Source organism: Stegostoma tigrinum, chromosome 19 (assembly GCF_030684315.1).
Source record: "Stegostoma tigrinum isolate sSteTig4 chromosome 19, sSteTig4.hap1, whole genome shotgun sequence".
Classification (NCBI taxonomy): domain Eukaryota; kingdom Metazoa; phylum Chordata; class Chondrichthyes; order Orectolobiformes; family Stegostomatidae; genus Stegostoma; species Stegostoma tigrinum.
The window spans coordinates 28,426,555-28,445,733 of NC_081372.1; the positions used below are offsets into that span (position 1 = coordinate 28,426,555).

The following is a 19,179-nucleotide window of genomic DNA, read 5'->3' on the forward strand; positions in this document are numbered from 1 at the left end:
TTTGAACAACTTACACAAAATACGATAATATATAGGGTAGATATTGCATAATACATGCCTCATTCCATGCAAACTGCTGTACATACTTGCTTCACAGTTATATTCAAAGTAATAATCTGGGACTATTACATTTTTGGATATACAGCTTTTCTTCCTGCACCTAACATCGAACATCAGTGCACTGAAAACAATGAAGTTAAAATGGGATCCTAATGTCCTACATCAGTTAATCTATTATTTCCCATGGTTAATTGTTCATTTCAGCAATATGATTTTTTTTTCCTCTGCATTTTGCCTCAGAGGAAAATCAGTAGAATCAGATATGTAAGCTAATTTAACTAGGATGCTACAGCACATTAAACTAATAGATCACTTCCTGCAAAGTATCGGGATTTAAAAGACGATGGTGTCTGTATCCAGGAAGTCTATGCCCTCAAATTACTAATCCTGCTCCACAGATGAACAATTATGCGATATATAGTGTTTCTACTATAAAACTTTTATTAAGAAACATCCTGTTTGAATCTTCTTCGCCTGCTTTCTCTTTAAATTTAGGAAAGGAATATTATTTTTATTATTTATTTCTGCCAGATCAATGCATAGATATAAATTTAACAAATATTGTGCACTACACATTAGAGTTTTATGTGCCATCTATTTTAATAATTTATTTGCTGAAAGCAGCAATTGCCAAGTCATCATACATAAAATTTGCAATGCTGTGAAATTCTAATGTTTGTGAGTAAAATGCTAAACAGAGATTTAGCTAAACTTAGGCCTCCATAATGAAAATTAATATGCCTATTGTGAAAAAATGCCTTTGAGGTCATGGAAATGGTGCAGTCCTGTGTATTGAATGCCTAATAAATAAATTGCAGCCTATCCCACACCTGCTTCTCTGTGTAAGTGCAAACCATGCTACCAATGGGAATTTACACAAAGAATGGAAATTAATTGTAAATCCTGGTATGACTGCAGTGATAATACAGTATTGAATGTTGCTCTCTTTAATGTAAAGAAACCCTAAATATGTCAGTTACTTTGAAGAATATTTCCTGAAACTTCACGACTATCAATTGAACTACCCTAAACATATTTAGGTGGCTGAACATTTCATGGCTTACGTTTCAGATTTCTCTTTAAGTTACTACTTCTCCATCATCTTCTTTTTAACCCTCATTAAAATCTACCACTCTATCAAAGTTTTCAGTCACTACATCTGTAATCTCTTTCATGGGTTAAAATTCTTGTTTGTCTGTGAAATTCCTTGTGATGTTTTTAGACATTAAAGGAAACTTTTCATGCCATTGTTGGTAGCAAATTTCTCTTTTGATATTATATTAGATGAATGAATAAATCTAAACTGGGTTATGTCTCCACTAAAGTAGTAAAGAGAGGATTTTGTTCTGAGTCTCTTAAGTGTTCACACTGTAATAATTTAGAATAAATTTTACAGTAACTTCTCTTCAATGTCTTTTGAAATTGACCTGATCATGCATTATATATGCTACAGATATTTAAGGCAAAATTAAACCTACACCCCATTAACTGCAACTTTTCGTTTTACAGATGAATCAAGATGTTGATGAAAAGAGGTTACGCACCCGCTCAAAGGGAATCAGGAGTAAGTTTCACCAGCTTTCACTTCTTGTAACGTTTTGGTAAACACTGGTAATTACTGGAATGATTTTGAAATTTTGCAATAATTTTGCTGTTAACTTTGCTGCAAATTCAGTAATGTTACACAATGGACCTTATGATACCCTATAAAATCTTTGTTTACTGATGCTGCATTTTCTATCTTGCTTTGTACTACATTAGCCTATTACATCGATATATCTAACATTTAACAGTTTCAATGTTACTTTAGTGGTGAAACTTTATTATGTAATTAAACTTAAATATCAATTATATCACAACATATTGTATAATGGTTCCTTAGCACCTATGTCTAATGTTAAACGCTTCTAAAATCTAAATCCTGATTATCACTTCTTTTTTCATCAAATTGCCAGTACCAGCAGAACCCATGGGACAGGATGTAAGGTATGATATGCACTTAATATGCTGTTGGAGTTTAGCTATTTATGTTCTTTACGCCTCAGTAAAATTCTTTCTGAATAGACATGTGGAGGTATATTCTCGTCCTACTAGGCAGAAATGGATAATCATGAAAACCTTGTGGTCCTGCTGCTAATCGCAATCCAGCATATTTGGCCAGGTTCCACTGGAGTTATATAGGCCATTGCCACCCTGGTTACCCCATCTATCTCCTGGCTATTCAGTCACCTTTCCTTTTCCTGTCCCAAAACCGACATTTAACCTGGTTGAGAGAGATGGTAGGAACTGCAGATGTTGGAGAATCTGAGATAACAAGGTGTGAAGCTAGATGAACACAGCAGGCCAAGCAGCATTAGAGGAGCAGGAAGGCTGACGTTTCAGGCCTAGACCCTTCTGAAAATGAAGACGGGTCTAGGCCCGAAATGGAAGCTTTCCTGCTTCTTTGATGCTGCTTGGCCTGCTGTGTTCATCCAGCTCTACACCTTGTTATCTCTTATTTCAGCTGGATGAGTTGTTCTGTGTGTTGCCTTGTCTTATATTCCCAGCACATGTTTAGTGAGAGTGCCTTTAGCCCAATGACAGCAGGCTAATGAGGTCTGGCCCTCAAATAGACCGAGTCTTCTGCTAGTGCCATCAGACAACAGGTTAATTAAAAATTACACCCACTGCTTTGGGTTAATGTTGTTTGCTTTCAGTATTTATAGACCATTATATATAAAAAGAAAAACACGTACACTGGGAAGGAAATCAAAAACAAGAAACAATAGAAGTTCAGTTTCTCCAAAAACATACTTATATGATTTTGTTCTATGATGCTTTAAATCTGAATAGAATATATTATTGATGCATGCCAAAAAAATGATCTCAAATAGCAAGATGCGTGGATGTAGCAATTGAGTGTAGCAGCGGGAGAGAACTCTAGCATGTAGGTTACTGTAATCTGGAAAGTATGTTGTGATCTTTTTAAAAGAGGTAACTGTGTTTTCAATCTCAAAAGTGTTCAATTTACCTTGGAACATTAGTTTTATAAGTACAATTGTATCAACCAAGTAGGACAGTGTTAGACTTAGGCCATATGACATGTCTCCAAGAACTCTAAGTCATGTAGGTAAATAGTATCTGTGAGCAGATAATTCAAAATTGCAGTTCTACCAACAACCAATATTGGCAAAATTAAATCTTGTAGGTTTTTTTCAAGATCAAGTTCCTAAGAATGAGCAATTTTCAAAACTAAAAACAAGGATTGTAAAAAGATTATTTACCACACATCTTTGATAACTCATTAATATTATCTCCAAATGTGCATCCTTCCTTATAATAAAAGGGGGACATTCACTCAATCCATAATTTTATTGTAAAAGTCACTAGACTTTGCAGGTGAATACTGATATGTGAATGTTTTGTGCAGTCATCAAAAGTTCGCTCACTAGTTTTTCACAAAATCAGTGAAATCCTCAGAAGCAAAATTGCAATAAATCTGTTTATTAGATTACTGTGAAAGGATACCATGGTGCACATTAAGGACTGAAAATATATTTGGCCCACTTTGTGTATCAAGCTCCAATAGTATAAGTAAAGAAAGATTATCATTCAATGTTAAGTTCTTCTGACCTTGAGCTAGGAATTTATTAACACAACCTCTCATTTCTGTGCCCATCCTCAAGATTTTCAGTGGTTAGTGTCTATGATATTAATAGCTATTTTAAATAGTTTCACCTTAATATTTTCATAGAGGTGTCATCCTTTTAAAAATAAATAGGCTAATGCTTCTCCCAAAGAGTGAACAGAATTGCAAACAATTTTAAGATCAGTGTGAACACAGAAGTGGGAAATCCCATTTTATACAAAATCCAAACATTGCCACCACCAAAGTCAAGAAGAAGAGGATGACCAGGTAATATTGTATTATGTGCTCTAATGTGCAAAAGTGTTGATGTTGTAATCATTTTATTGTTCAGCTGTCCTACTCCAGGATGTAATGGCTCAGGGCATGCTAGTGGAAAATATGCACGGCACAGAAGGTAAATCAATTTTTCCAAAGTTAATGACTGTGGCCTGAAAATTGCACAATGGGATACTAGTATATTGAAATCTAATAACAAGCACACTACTTAACAAGTGGAGATTAATTTCAGACAAATATTTTTGCGTGTTATATCTCATGGTGTAATTTCAGGGTTTTACTTTACTTTCTGTTCAGAGTTAGAAGTTCTTTCTTGAACATTTATGTTTAAAAAGATTAAAGTGCCTTGCAAGTAACTTTAAAATTCTGTTCTTTTTATTGTAAGCTCACAAGGTTGCCCTTTGGCAAGAAAGAGGAAAATACAGGACTCTGACTCTGATCAACCTCTAACCAAAAGGAAATCCCATCCATTGAAACTTGCTTTGGATGAAGGTTATAATGGAGATAGTGATGGAATAGTTGAGTTGGAGATAAAGGAGGAGTCAGTTATAGATGAATCAGAAGAAGCACTTGAAGTTGAAGAAGAAATGGAGGAAGAAGAGGAAGAGGATGAAGAAAAAAATATGGAAGGAATTGAAAGCACTGAATCAGTACCAGGTGCATAATAAATTAGCAAGATGCTTAGAAGTATTATGATTAATTTTGCATCGATGCTATAACATAATAAAGATACCTCTCAATCACCATGGAAAAGGCTGAGAGACCTTACAGCATTTACGACAGTTTGTGTGCATCAGTTGCAATCTTCTATTTTGCTAAACCTACGTTGCCAGTATTTGACAAGCACCAATATTGCCCTCTTTTCCTCCTTTCCCATCACTCGCAACATCCTGATTGTATCCCCCTTATCCTTGCTTTTCATCCCACCAGCCTCTGCATTCAAAGGATCATTCTCCTCCGTTTCAGACAGCTCCAGCAGAATGCCACCACCAAACACATCTTCTCCTCCCTCCTCCTGTCTGCATTTTGCAGGGATCATTCTAGGCTGTTCCTCAACCACCAACACCAACCGCCTTCCTACAGCACCTTCACATGTAATGGCAGAAGGTGCAACACCAGCCCCTTCACTCACTGACCATCCAAGGGCTTAAACAGCAGCATTTCACCTGTACCTCCTCCTGTATTGTATTCGCTGCACCCAATATGGTCTACTATAAATTGGAGAAACCAAACTGGGAGCAGACTGGGTGACTGTTTTGCAGAACATCTCTGGTCCATGCGGAAGCATGACACTGATCTTCCTGTAACTGATCATTTTAACATCCTGCTCACATGCAAATTATCTGCAATGCTCCAGAGAATCACAGCAAAAACTGGAGGGGCAACATCTCATCTTCAGACTCGACACTTTACAATCTTCAAGGTTCCATAATGAGTTTAACAGCTTCAGATTGCGAACCCACTCCCTTCTCTTCCCTTTGTTTTAGCTTTATTGTTACATTTTCTGTCACCATGTCCTGTCTCCTCTCCACCTGACACCAGTGGGACTGTCTGTTCTTTCCAGTCTGGCAGTCAGACACACCATTGTTCAGCCATTCTCACATTCTGATCACTTAATCTGAACTGTCAACATCCTTTCTCCCCAGAACGACATGCTCCCCCCCACCACAATTTCATAAATGTTGACCCTCCACACTTCACGTCAGCTCTAATGAAGAGTCATCTAGACTTGAAATGTTCGCTTGCTTTCTCTCCATGGATGCTGCCTGAACTGTTTTGATCTACAGTATTTTTTGTTTATGGAACAGATTGCATCATATGAATAATTTCCTCCTCAGCAGCTACTGTTACCTGGAATTGCTTACCTAGACCTCTTCTCATGTGGAGTATGTGAACAATGGCCAACATCTCGGCACAACATTGTGGGCTGAAGGGCCTGTTCTGTGCTGTACTGTTCTATGTTCTATGTTCTATCATTACATTCTCGTAGTTAAATAATCCAGGCATTAGATTCCATATAATTTATAAACAGTGCTACTAATACAATCATCTTCTTGAGTTCTGTCCCAAAGGCAGCTCCGACTCACAGCACCATGGTTAAGTCAGGGAAGTCTAGTCACCCCAACCAGTTTCAACCCAATGCTGTTGATACTAATTTAATGATCAACTGAGTCAACTTTGACCCCATCCCTTCCCCAGCCATCACCCACATAAGAATCCACATTGCTGTGTAGACATGCACTTTTACATGCATATTATAGCCTAGAGCTATGGATGGTCGTGGTGGAGATTCTAATATCTTTACATCATGTGGCTGAATCACTCCCATTTTTACTTTATGATACTTAACCAAGTTTGCCATGTAATGAGATGATGGCCTAGCGGTGTTATCACCGGGCTGTTAATCCAGAGACCCAGGTAATGTTCTAGGTACTTGGATTCAAATCCTGCCATGGCAGATGATGGAATTTGAATTCAATTTTAAAAAATCCGTAATTAACATTCTAATCGAAAAAACAGAGTTAACGTTTCAGGTCCGGTGACCCTTCCTGAGCAGGTTCGGACCCGAAACGTTAATTCTGTTTTCTCCTCCACAGATGCTGACAGACCTCCTGAGCTTTTCCAGCAACTTTGTTTTTGTTCCTGATTTACAGCATCCACAGTTCTTTTGGTTTTTTATTAAGATTATAATGATGACCATAAAACCATCATCATTAATGCCCTTCAGGGAAGGAAACTGCTATCTTGGCCTGGCCTACATGTGACTCCAGACCCACAGCAATGTGGTTGATTCTGAATGCCCTCTAGACTATTAGAGATGAGCAAAAAATGCTGGCCTAACCAGAAATGCCTTCATCTCATCAGTTAGTTTTTCTTTTAAATCAACACATCTTCCTTGGCCAAAATCTCCTTGAGTGTCATTCTGGCTCGTAGTCAGGGATGCTATCATTGTGCCACCATACCCTCTACTAGTATAATAAGTATATGTGAACTACATCTTGCAACTATAGCAGATGTGGTAACATTTTATTGCTGAAGTACAAAGATGATTGTTGAAATCATCAACTTTTACCCACTGTACAATGTAAAGAAATATTCCAAAGAATATAGTAATCCTCAAACAAAATTATATATATATATTCATTAGATTAATATAGAAGACTAATGTTGTACATTTGGAAGACTGAAAAAACATTGGTAAAACTTTGGACATCACACTGAAATGTGCCAAAAATATCAATTAAAAAGAGTATTATTTGATTCTGGTTTCTTCTGACTAAGAGCTAAGTTGTGCATATATCTGACAAAATGAAAGCATCATTCGTCAACTTCTAAGTTCTCTAAATATCCTCAAGATCTTCAGTCTATTTAACCGTAAAGGGACACGCTACTTTAAACAATTTCATCTCAATAACAAGTTTAACAAACACCGCATGCTGTCTTAAATCACACTCCAGCCATTATTAATTGGATATCTTGTGACTTCCCACAAGCAATACCACAAGTGATCAATTAGTGTAAGTGTAATGAAATATTTAACGATAAAATTCTGAGTACACCGTCATAATGGAGATTAAACATGTTTCATTTTGCTTTGTGTAGACGGCAGGCATAAAGGGGCAGATGATCGGCATCGTTGGGAGGATGGAACTAAGAATGTCAGCACTCGAAAGGATGATTTTGTTAGCTATCAGGAATTAGTTGCCAAATCACTTCTAAACCTTGGCAAAATAGTAGACGATACCGCAATTCCTGCTTTCTCAGATAAAAAGCCAAGTAACAGTGAGTCACAACCTACAGAGACTTGCATTTATAGAAAAGACAGCACACATCAGGAGGCAATGGAAGAAGAAAGTGATTCCGGGAAAGATGTTATTGAAAGTGAGACTGTGACTGAAGATTCTGAATGCGAAAAGGAAGTTGACCAGGATCATGATTCAGTTGAAGGAAATATAGTTGAAAATGTGCTTCCATCTAGTGATGAAAGAAATGAAGAACAGCGTAAAGAATTTAAGGGCATGACTGACTCATCTCACTGCAGTGAGCAGACAATTGTTTTCCAACAAGAGGTTGATGAGGCTGATAAGGCGGATATGGAGGAGAATAAGTCCACTAATGTGCAATACAAGGACAATACTGAAGTAATAGTGCAGATATCACAAGAAATAGAACAGGAAATCCATTGTGAAGGACAACCAAAGTCAGAAAGCTCAGCAATAGCAGAGGACAATCTAGAAGAATGCACTGATGAGAGTGAGAGTTTACCTCCAAAATCTGCAATCACTGAAGAGTCAGAAATTTATGACATGATGACAAAAGGAAATCTTGGGCTCCTAGAGCAGGCCATTGCTCTGAAAGCTGAGCAGGTGAAGATGAAGAGAGAAGATGTAAACAGGGAGCCCAGTAGGTTATCAGGGGAACAGATGAGGCATAGCCACATGGAAGAAAAAACAAACAAACCTTTGGATTCCATCAGGAAAAACCTTTATAGTAAAGGTAAGTGGCAGGCTGTAGCCTGGACGGCAATTACTTGATTATTCTATGTACATGGATTTAATTTTCAGTGCAGTGTACATTGTTATTCCACCACATTGAGCATGACACGTGCAGTACGGTATGCATAAAATAACTGAGCACATACTGAGAAAATTACACATGCTCTGCAGCTGTGCTAGAACTCAAGCCAGAGCTATTAAATACACTGAAGCATTTCTCTAAATTATTCAACTGAATGCAGTTTAAAAACATAAAATATTGTAAAAACAGCAGTTGATTATAGCATTTTGGTATTCTACTTATGTGAAAAGCGAAGAGAATTTACAAGTGGCTTACTGTTTATGCATAACATATTCAGCTGAAAGTCCACAGGATGCCTTATTGGCTAAATGCAGTTTATGGTGCTGTGTAGACAAGGACGGTCCAGTTTCTAATCTTGGAATGGGTTGATTTTCGAAAGTGTCACAATAGGAAGCCAGAGTTGGCCTCTGCAGATCAAAAATAGGAAGGACAAAGAATTGCCAGCGTCTTTGATTCTGATCTCTGTCAAGAGTCCTCTGCTTGAGAGGGAATCTAGTCTAAAGTCTGAAATCTTGGTTTATCTCTGGTTGGCTCCATGGTCAAAAAAATCCAACCAACAATACTTAACACCATTCAATTAAAAGATCCCTTAATTTTGAGGTACATATAAATATTGGTGTCTAACACTAACATGATCCACCACATTCACTAAGCAAGGGCAACAAAAGAGAAAATAAAAATTAAAGCCCCTGAGATTAAGGCATAACGATACTTAATATGGTTTTCCTGAAATTCCTGCCTTTGCTATTTGTGGTGTTATTTACCAGTGTAAAATCAATGGATTGTGGCTTTGTTGAAATAACAGACAAGATTACATACAAAGGCATTCAATGTTTATAGGTTAGTGTCAGATGCAGTAATTTCAATATCAGAGATTCAATGCATAAAAGATAAGCCATTTGTCACTGTGTGTTAAAACAATAAAATATTGCGGAGGACTTTGATACAATTGGAAGAACATAAGTAACATAGCAGTGAATAATGCAATGGTCTATTTATTTCCATGTGGATTCATTTTTAAGATTTAAATCCTCCCTGAAATGACCATTAAGTAATAATTTGTTGGAATGAACTATATATTTTTTTAATTTCACATTGCTGAATAGTGGAATTATAATTCACCTCTTTGGAATAATGGACTTTTACACTCATTATTAACCATAATCAACTGCAACCCGTGTAATTTTCCATACTTAATTGAATTACATTTTGCTCAGTGAAGATTGTATGAAACGATTATCATTTAAAATGTATCTTCAAATGTTCTTTAACATACAGTTAGTTCAAAGTCTTTATATTCAACTTGAATAAAACTTTAAAATTCATCAGCAAAAAAAATGTGGCTATCTTTGAAGATAAGTGAGGTGATATCAGGGACATATTTCTTGAACCCAGGAAGAAATACCAGTCACAAATAGACTGACTTAAAAACCTGCCCTGCAGAAATAACACACTGAGAGCAGCATAAGAAAGCTGAAGTCAGACTTCCAGTTTTCCGCGCACAGAAAGCCCCACACTTGAGAGCTGCCAGCATTTTTGATTATTGGGTTAGCTCTAGTAATCCCAGCAGAACAAGAACTCGATTGTGTAGAAATTAAAGCATCTCCCTAAAGAGTGATGATGATTGGAATGGGTAAGTCTGCATCTTTTTAGGGTTGAGAGTTTGGACTTCATGGGGGAAGGGGGAGGTGGGGTAGCAGTGGGTTTTAGAGAACAGCCAAAGAGGAAGAAAATGGGATGATGTCTTAGTGGAGTTGCTCCTGATAAGAACAAAACACTACTTAATTGATGTGCCACCCTTCCATTATGCTTTCTTTTAAACTCACTTATGGAATGTGGACATTATTGGCTGGGCCAGCGTTTATTGTCCATCCCTAGTTGCCCTTGAGAGGATGATGAAGAGCTGCCTTTGTGAACTACTATGATCCATTTGGTATAGGTACACCCACAATGTCATGAGGGACAGGGTGCCAGGATTTTGACTCAATGACACTGAAGGAATGGTGATGTATTTCCAAATTGAGGTGGTGTGCAGCTTGCAAGGGAGCTTGAAGATAGTGGTGTTTTCATATGTCTAAGCCTGTATCCTTTTAAGTAGTAGAGTTTGTGGATTTGGAAGGTGCTATCTAAGGAACCTAGTGAATTTCTGCAGTGCACCTTGTAGATGGCGTAGTGTGCTGCATCTGAGTGTTGGTGATGGAGGAGTGAATGTGGATGTGGTCCCAATCAAGCGGGCACCTTTGATGTACATGGTGTCCAGCCTCTTGACTGTTTTTGGAACTGCAGGTGGGGAGTATTCCATCACACTCCTCAGACAGAAGGACAACAACAGATACATTCTAATAAACAAATAGTAAATTTTCTGCTGATGTCAGGGAGCTGTTCGTACAAAGAATAGTCATGGTGCATAGGCTTTGAGGAACGAAGAGGTGAGTTATCTGCTGCAAGTATGCTATCTTCTAACCTGTTCTTGTAGCCACACTATTATATGATTAGCCCTGTTCAGTTTCTAATTAATATTAACCCCGGGAAGTTGGTAGTGGGGATGCGGGTGATTCAGTGATGGTAATGTCGTTGAATGTCAAGGGATAATGGTTGTATTCTCTCTTATTGGAGATAATCATTGTTTGGCACTTGTATGACATAAATGTCACTTGCCACTTATCAGTCCAAACCTGGATACAAGTCTTGCTTCGTTTGGACATAAACTGCTTCAGTACCTGAGGAGTCACAAATGGTGCTGAATGTTGTACAACCATCAGCAAAAAGCAGTTTAAGATGATTGGGCCTGGGACACATCCCTGAAGAGCTCCCATAGAGATGTCCTGGAGCTGACACTGTCGTCTTCCTTAATTCCAGGTCTGACGCTAACCAGCAGAGAGCTTTCCCCCGATTCACATTGACTCCAGTTTTGACTCCTTAATGTCACACTGAGTTAAATGCAGCCTTTTTCTGGAGCACAAGTCGACAGGACTGTTGCTGAAATGTTGTCAGGGCCATTGCCCCTGTCATACCCAGTGCCTCCAGCCAATTCTTGATTTCAGGTCAAGCGAATCAAATTAGCTGAAGATTGTGATGGTCTTTGCACTGTGACCTACCTGTAAAATCAGTGAACACAGATTGAGTCTACTAATCAACAGTAAATTGGGCATTTAAATGTGTCAATAACGTTAAGGACAGGCACCTTATCTGCTTTCTTTTGTGGGGTATGGACCAAGGTTGAACAGGGAAGATGTTGGCTAGCCACACAACATATTTTACATATATCCCTGCCAAAAACGTGCCTAGTGGGAGCTGTAAAATCCAGCCCATTGTTGTTTGTAAGACAACAACTAGCATAGAAAAGGTCAATCCTAAATACTATGTCAACTTAAACTAGGAGAGTAGGACAAGGACAGATATATTCTAATAAACAAATAATAAATTTATTGCTGATGTCAGGGAACTCTTCATACAAAGAATAGTCAACATATGGAATCAATTTCAGGTAAAGTGTTGGAGGCAAACCTTCTGGTATCAATTTGCATACAGGATAGTAGAATTACAGAGTTTTACTGAATGAATGAGATGGCTGAATGACCTTAGGCTTGTGAATATATCTTGTAGTCTTCTCTTGCCGTAAATCATACACTGGTTTAGTTCAGTACAAAAAAAACTGTACCAGTAAAGTAAATAAATCTTAGTATTTTATCAGCAGCAGTGAGAGTGTATGTGTCAGGGAAACAGCTTTTGCTACAGTTCTTTGTAGCTGACACAAACTGTACTTCATGAGCTTCCAAAATGACCTTAGGCAATAAGCTAATGATAGGGAGTACGCAAAGGAATTCTGAATATTAGTATTTTCTGTTCACACTGTTGTATAGATCCCTCAAGATCTGAGAAGAGGGAGATCAAATGCCCTACCCCAGGCTGTGATGGCACTGGTCATGTGACAGGATTGTATCCACACCATCGTAGTCTTTCTGGATGCCCACACAAGGATAAAATACCTCCAGAGAGTGAGTAGCTTTCTTTTTGTCAAATTGATCCTGGTTTTATTTGACTTCACAGCGTTACTAGACAGTGTTGATTTTAGCAATTGGTTCTTTTGGTTCAGAATTTTAAAAGTCTGTTTGGGAATCTTGCAGGTTTTCACCAAACTCCTGAAATTCACCTCCAGAAGTTCTCAATCAGTTTTAATAATAAACTTAATAATTTAAGTTTAATATGTAAATTTATCTTTGTGTTTCATTGATAGCCCTTTGAACAAAACCCATTTGCAGCAATTATATTGTATAAACTATCTTTTCACACCCATTTAAAATACCTGAGAGAATAGTGAAACTGTTAACCCATTTAAAATAAATGTTGTTTCAAAATTTGATGTGAATATGCACAATATTTGTATTTAATAAAAACCATGAAATGAAATCAGTACTTCTGAGCTTACATTGCTATTAAAGCATTTGTCCCAATGGTAGATACATTTCCTATTTTTGGTGGTGTTATCAATGAACAACTCTACCTTGGTTAGTTGAAACAACCTTCGTAATGACTTAGAGAAATTATGCTTTGTGGCTTTCTAAGATATTGATAAATTAATTTGGTACAGACAGTGCTTCAGTTGTTTGCCTACATTATAGAACTTATAACTTAGTCATATGTGCTTGAAGATTCCACAGTCCTTTGCTAATCATTGCTGAGGTAGTGGCAGCTGAAGTAGTACAATTAGCCTCAGCATTCCCAAACAAGAAAGAAAATCGTTCAGGTTTCCTGTTCTTGATCACTAATCAGTGACCCCTGTTGGAAAACTGAGTGTGCACAGTATTTGAGTACAGAATTATATTCCCCGGTGATTTCTTCCTTCCAAGGTTAGACATCCTGCAACATTTGCAGGTACTTAACTGATGCTTATGATTTGGTCCATAAAACTGAAGCACAACTTTCCAAAAGTAAAGCTGCCAAACAACTTGAATTTTACAAGCTTTACCTGATCGCTGGGATGAAGTTTGGCACTACTGACAAAAAAAGACAGATGGTGTTTGATACTTTATGTTTTTTACTTGCTATTCAGTCCTTGCCATGCATGAAAATGTTTTGAAGTGTCCCACACCAGGCTGCACGGGACAGGGGCATGTCAACAGCAACCGAAATACACACAGAAGGTAGGCACCTTTTCTTAATACAACTGATTTGTTATACTTTGACATAATTTAGAGGGGAAGGATATGGCAGAACAGCTGCGCTACAGTCTATTGGAATGAATATTAAACGTAACAAAATTTCTTCTTAATATTCTTGATTATTTTAAAAATCTGAACTCTTTGTATCTTCAAGTAGCCTTGGGGAGAAGAAAGTTTGTGCCAACTGTTTTTGGATTTTCAAAGAGAATTGAATAGATAAGGAGGCAGGTAGCTGAGATTGCATGTTTGTCCTTCATTGCAGTATGCCAGAGAGTCATGGCTGATCCCACCACAAGACCAATGCTAGGCAATTCCATGATACATGCCGGGGGAATCAATCCAGTTACCTAAAGGCAGAGATAATGGGAACTGCAGATGCTGGAGAATCCAAGATAACAAAGTGTGGAGCTGGGTGAACACAGCAGGCCAAGCAGCATCTCAGGAGCACAAAAGCTGACGTTTCGGAGGGTCTAGGCCCAAAATGTCAGCTTTTGTGCTCCAGAGATGCTGCTTGGCCTGCTGTGTTCATTTAGCTCCACACTTTGTTACCTAAAGGCAGAGTCCTGTTTCTTACCTATTTTCTCAGTCAGTTAATATATGTGGTTTCTGAATGAAATTAAAAATAATATTAATTATAGCAAAATAGCTTTTAAAAAGACACCCAATAAACAGTCTTGTTTGATGAGTCACTGTCTCAAAACAAGAACTGAAAAGTCCCATTTCCACATGCAGCCTGCAATCTCCATTGTCTTCCAGCCTCTGGGTTAGGGGAGAGGGCAAGAAAAAAAGAGCTGTTCCTGATGACTGTCCAGCATCTCCTGGAAGACATCACATCTGAACCTGATCTTGTCCTCACCTAACACAACCCACCATTCATAGTGGAGCAGAAATACTGGTTACAAGCCTTGGGTGGCCTGGAGTAGTTGCTGTACCTGCATGGCAGAAGGTCATGGATTTCATTAACTTAATAGTTACCTTGTTGAATAAAAGGAAGTATTGAATTCAGTTAGCACCAACTTAGTGCAACAAGTTCATTTGTTCTAGGAATTAAGGAATATCTTTTCTTTCCTTTGTTTTGCATGAAACACTTAAAATGAACTGGGTCATTATTTACAATCAAAAAATGACAGATGGACTAAGTACAAGATTGCAAAGAATTCAAACAGGGCTGTTCACAAAATACAGCCCGAAGTAGCTGTAATATAGCTTTCTTTAGTTATTTGGATGCAAAACTATCCTCATACTTAAATTGCTGCTTTCTTAATGACAGCCTTTCTGGATGCCCCATTGCTGCTGCTGAGAAACTGGCAAAATCTCACGAGAAACAGCATAACAGCGAATCTCCCAAGAGCAGCCAAAGTTCTGACAGAGTGTTGAGGTAGGTTTACTACACCAAAGAGCCTAAAACAATTTAGAGAAAGCTGCAAAGGTGAGAGCAAATTAGAGGAAACACCTTCTGTGCACCACTGTTTAGATAATCCAGAAATAAATGCTAGATGTCCTGTTTACATACGCATATCCTGAAGTGGCATTGTCTGCACATTATTAAATAATTAAATCAGTGATTAATGAAATATTTTCTGTTTTATCAATTGTAGTATGGAACTTCTGCACAACATTTTGAACAAAGCTAATATTTAAAAAGCATTGGAAGCAATACCTTAGAATATGCAAATACTTATGATTATTGGTTTATTTCAACTTCATGCTGTCAGCATATATCTCTTCTACATAAGCAGCACTTGTCAGGAATCCAGGCACAGTAATCAGCATATTTTTTTCAGGGTTTGCCATCCATTGGAGGACAGTTCTGTAGACTTGCACTGACATTCACCCTTGAAATGAATTTCCAGTATTCATTTCTGTTAGGAGAAGAGCTGCATCAAGTGTGCAAATTTGTAAAAGATTAGAACTGTTAACATTACATTCATTCACAAGTTTCTGGCTGATTGCTAGAAGTTTGAATAATAAGTGATAAAATATTGATGGAGTGTGGCAACCTCGGCAAATTTCCGTACAAAATTATAAAATAGGAGACATAGACCATTTGGCCCTTTGGACCTGTTCCGCCATCTAATAAGATCATGGCTGATCTGCTTGCATTCCAAATTCCACATTCCTTTTTACCCTGAATAACTTATGACTCTCTTGTTGAACAAGAATCTATCCACTTCTGTCTTAAGTGTATTCATTGACCCCATCTTCACTGCATTTTGATCCAAAGTCGCACAACACTCAGAGAAAAAAATTCTCCTCATTCTCTGTCCTGGAAGTGTGACTGCTAATTTTAAAACACTGTCCCTTGTTCCACATTTGTTGCATGAATGGCATTCAGGTGAATTATAAAAATGGTACTGCATAGATGATATATATTTAGATAAAAAGCATCTTCAAAATCATAAAGGTAGAGTATATGGGAAGAAGCTGTTCCTACTCATAAAAGTATTGAGAAGTTGAAGGCACAATTTTAAGGTATTTTTGCAAAAGAAGCAAATGTTTGTCATTAGGGCCTAGAGAACTGCCTGGAAGTCTAGTGGAAAGAGGTTCAGTTGAGGCATTCAGGAAATCATTAGTAAATTATTTAACAAGAAACAAGGTCCAAGGCTGTAAGGAAAAAGCAGGAGAGCAGCATTAAGTCAAAATGCTTAGAGAGCTGGAACAAACTCGATGGGCCAAAGGTCTCCTTCTGTACTGTAACACATGCTGCGATTAGTCTTGTGACAGTCTGAATGTGAGTTGATATCTGAAAATTTTCATTGTAGGAGAAACTGTCAGGTATTCTCAACTTGATTATGTGGTTAAAGTTTATTTTGCATTTTTGCAGAATGTAGTATTGTAAAATGAATAAAAATGAAGACCGCTTTGCTCATTCAATTTGACATCTTTAAATAAATGAATGCTACACAGTCTCATTCATTGCTTTGCAACTCACCTAATAACTCCAAATGTCTTCCAGGCCGATGTGCTTTGTGAAACAGTTGGAGATTCCACACTATAGTTACAGGCCTAACATGCTGCCAGTCACACCTCGAGCTAACCTAGCAAAGGAGTTGGAGAAATATTCCAAGGTTACATTTGATTATGCCAGTTTTGATGCACAGGTTTTTGGGAAACGTGTGATTGCACCAAAGCTTCAGGCATCTGAAACCTCCCCCAAAACTTTTAAATGTAAGTATTTTTTAAATTCAAAGACTGAATAAAAATTTGAATCTGCTGTCTCTGTCACTTCAGACTAGGAATGTCAGAATATCACATTTCAGATTAAGTACACTGAATTGATCATGTTATTAGTAATTTAGCATAAAAATTCCCCCTAATAAAATGGCAAAGCTGTTCTTAAATGTTGACATTAATATTATCTTAAGTATTTGCATTCATGATTATTTCCAATTGTGTCTCGACCTGAGGCAAGTGCATTGCATTACATCTGAAAAGATTAAGTCTGCTCAATATCTAAATCTGCTACAGTCAGCTGTACCCTTGAAATGATCCACATCATTTCATGGACCATGGTTTTACTGAAATAATTTGAAGTGGACTCTTGCTAACTTATTCAAAATTATATATTTTCCTGCATAGCAAAACCATTCCCAAAGGCCTCCTCACCCAGTCACTGTTTGTCTACTAACTATGCTAAAAGCTCATCCTCATCTGGTGGCTACGACTATGCTCATGATGCCGAAGCTGCACATATGGCTGCGACGGCTATCCTCAATCTATCTACACGCTGCTGGGAAATGCCTGAAAATCTAAGCACTAAGCATCAGGATCATTCCTCAAAGGTAAGTCACTGCATTCTGCTAACTGTAAAGCTGAATAGAATGTTTTGGAAATATTGGACAAGGCATGTTTAATTCAGAAGCTGGAACGTCTTTAGGTTTGTCAGCAACAGACAAAGCCAACTGTTAAAGCTAACAAAATAAGTGGATTGCTGCCATCAGCTCATGAGATTTAACAGTATTCTATATGCAGAAATGTTTCAAGACATGACTGTCACAGTTGACACTGATGCAATTTTTTTTTTGTCACAGCAAGAAAAATAGTACTCAAAGGAAACGCTGCCCTGTAATGCTGGTTTCCTCTGAGTTGAGGAAAAGCCAAGGCTTTACAAACAGTCATTTTGCTATCCTGCAGTAGACCTCAGCATGTAGCTAGTCATGCTATTGTGATTTGGTGATGTTACAATTACAAACACGTGGCTCCATTAAAGAAGAATGATGCTGTATAATAAGTGTAATGAGAATTCCAATTGGATCGGAAACCTTGGGTGGAATTTTATAGGGCCTGAACAAGGTGGACTATGATGAGAAACGTGGCAGAATCACAGAAGAAATCCGGTGGTGCCGACCTTGGCATCGGGAATAATTCGCTGCATCCATTAACTGCGACCCAGGACTCAAAATGAAACTCTTGCTGAGAAGTGGCGAGTTGCTTATTAAGCGGAATTATTGCTTGTTAAACTTATTAAACAGTACATATGTAGCTTTCTAATCACCAAGTAAACTGGCACAAGTAAACTGGACACAGAATTCTTGTCAGAGGAGCCTGTACTGTGCTGTACTTTTCTATGTTCTATGTTCTATACCTGGTGACTGCAGTTCGCCATGGACTGTAAACACCCTCCATGTTAGTCATTAAGCAACAGCCTCTAAGGGCACAATCCGTGCACCACCCACACGCACACCTCATCCAAGGACTTGACAGCACGGTGACACAGTGGATAGCACTGCTGCCAGAGACTTTGGTTCGATTCCACCCTCAGGTGACCATCTGCGCAGATTATGCATGTTCTCCCCATAAAAGTGTAGGTTACCTCCCCCAGTGCAGAAGTGTGCAGGTTAGGTAGATTGATCATGCTAAGTTGCCCAGTAATGTCCAGGAATGTGCAGGCTAGGTGGATTAGCCTTGGTAAATATGGAGTTGTTGGGATAGGGTGGAGGTGGAGGGTCCATAGCCAGCCATAGGCTACCAGTGGCTTAGTGCTTCCAGGCATAGCCCTGTCTCCTTGTGAGAAAAGGTCTGTTCAAATGCGTGCCAGGTTCCCCGTTCCCTTGTTATCATGCCTTCAGTCATGAGAACCAAAAGCTGAGGCAGTGGAGTATGGGTTTATGCGTGTATCCAGAAGTCCCTGGGGATTAGATCCAGCTCTCCATGCACTGTTGCCAGGTTTTCCATGGAGGCAGCCAAAAGATTGCATGCTAGAGGCAGGTGGGTCACCACCTTGGGTTGCACTCTTGCAGCTTTGGGCAATGAAGGCCACTACATCCCAAATCTCTGTCTGCCACTGCTGCCTTCCTCCCTGCTCATGTGGGCAAAGCCCCTGGAAGCTGACACCACAGGGTCCTCTCCTGCATGTGACTGAGCAGGTGCCAGTTCTCTGGCAGTCCTCGCATTGAGATTGGCTTGGGCAGTCTCTTCCTCAGCCAGCTGCAAACCAAATTGTGCTCCCATTCTTTCTAAATGTGACATTTTCAC

The 19,179-nt window shown here is 38.4% G+C and overlaps 1 protein-coding gene across 12 annotated transcripts in view; it reads left to right on the forward strand.

Moving 5' to 3' along the window:
• The window catches only part of LOC125461456 (myelin transcription factor 1-like), a 149,924-nt gene that overhangs the window by 78,678 nt on the left and 52,067 nt on the right, over positions 1-19,179 (forward strand). For all 12 annotated transcript variants that reach the window (XM_048550269.2, XM_048550258.2, XM_048550267.2 and 9 more), the window contains 10 exons: positions 1,570-1,624; positions 2,016-2,046; positions 4,020-4,082; positions 4,350-4,621; positions 7,568-8,461; positions 12,406-12,540; positions 13,596-13,686; positions 14,975-15,082; positions 16,661-16,872; positions 17,284-17,486. In XM_048550269.2, the coding sequence (XP_048406226.1) occupies positions 1,570-1,624; positions 2,016-2,046; positions 4,020-4,082; positions 4,350-4,621; positions 7,568-8,461; positions 12,406-12,540; positions 13,596-13,686; positions 14,975-15,082; positions 16,661-16,872; positions 17,284-17,486 (2,064 nt within the window). The remainder of the gene's footprint in view (positions 1-1,569; positions 1,625-2,015; positions 2,047-4,019; positions 4,083-4,349; positions 4,622-7,567; positions 8,462-12,405; positions 12,541-13,595; positions 13,687-14,974; positions 15,083-16,660; positions 16,873-17,283; positions 17,487-19,179) is intronic.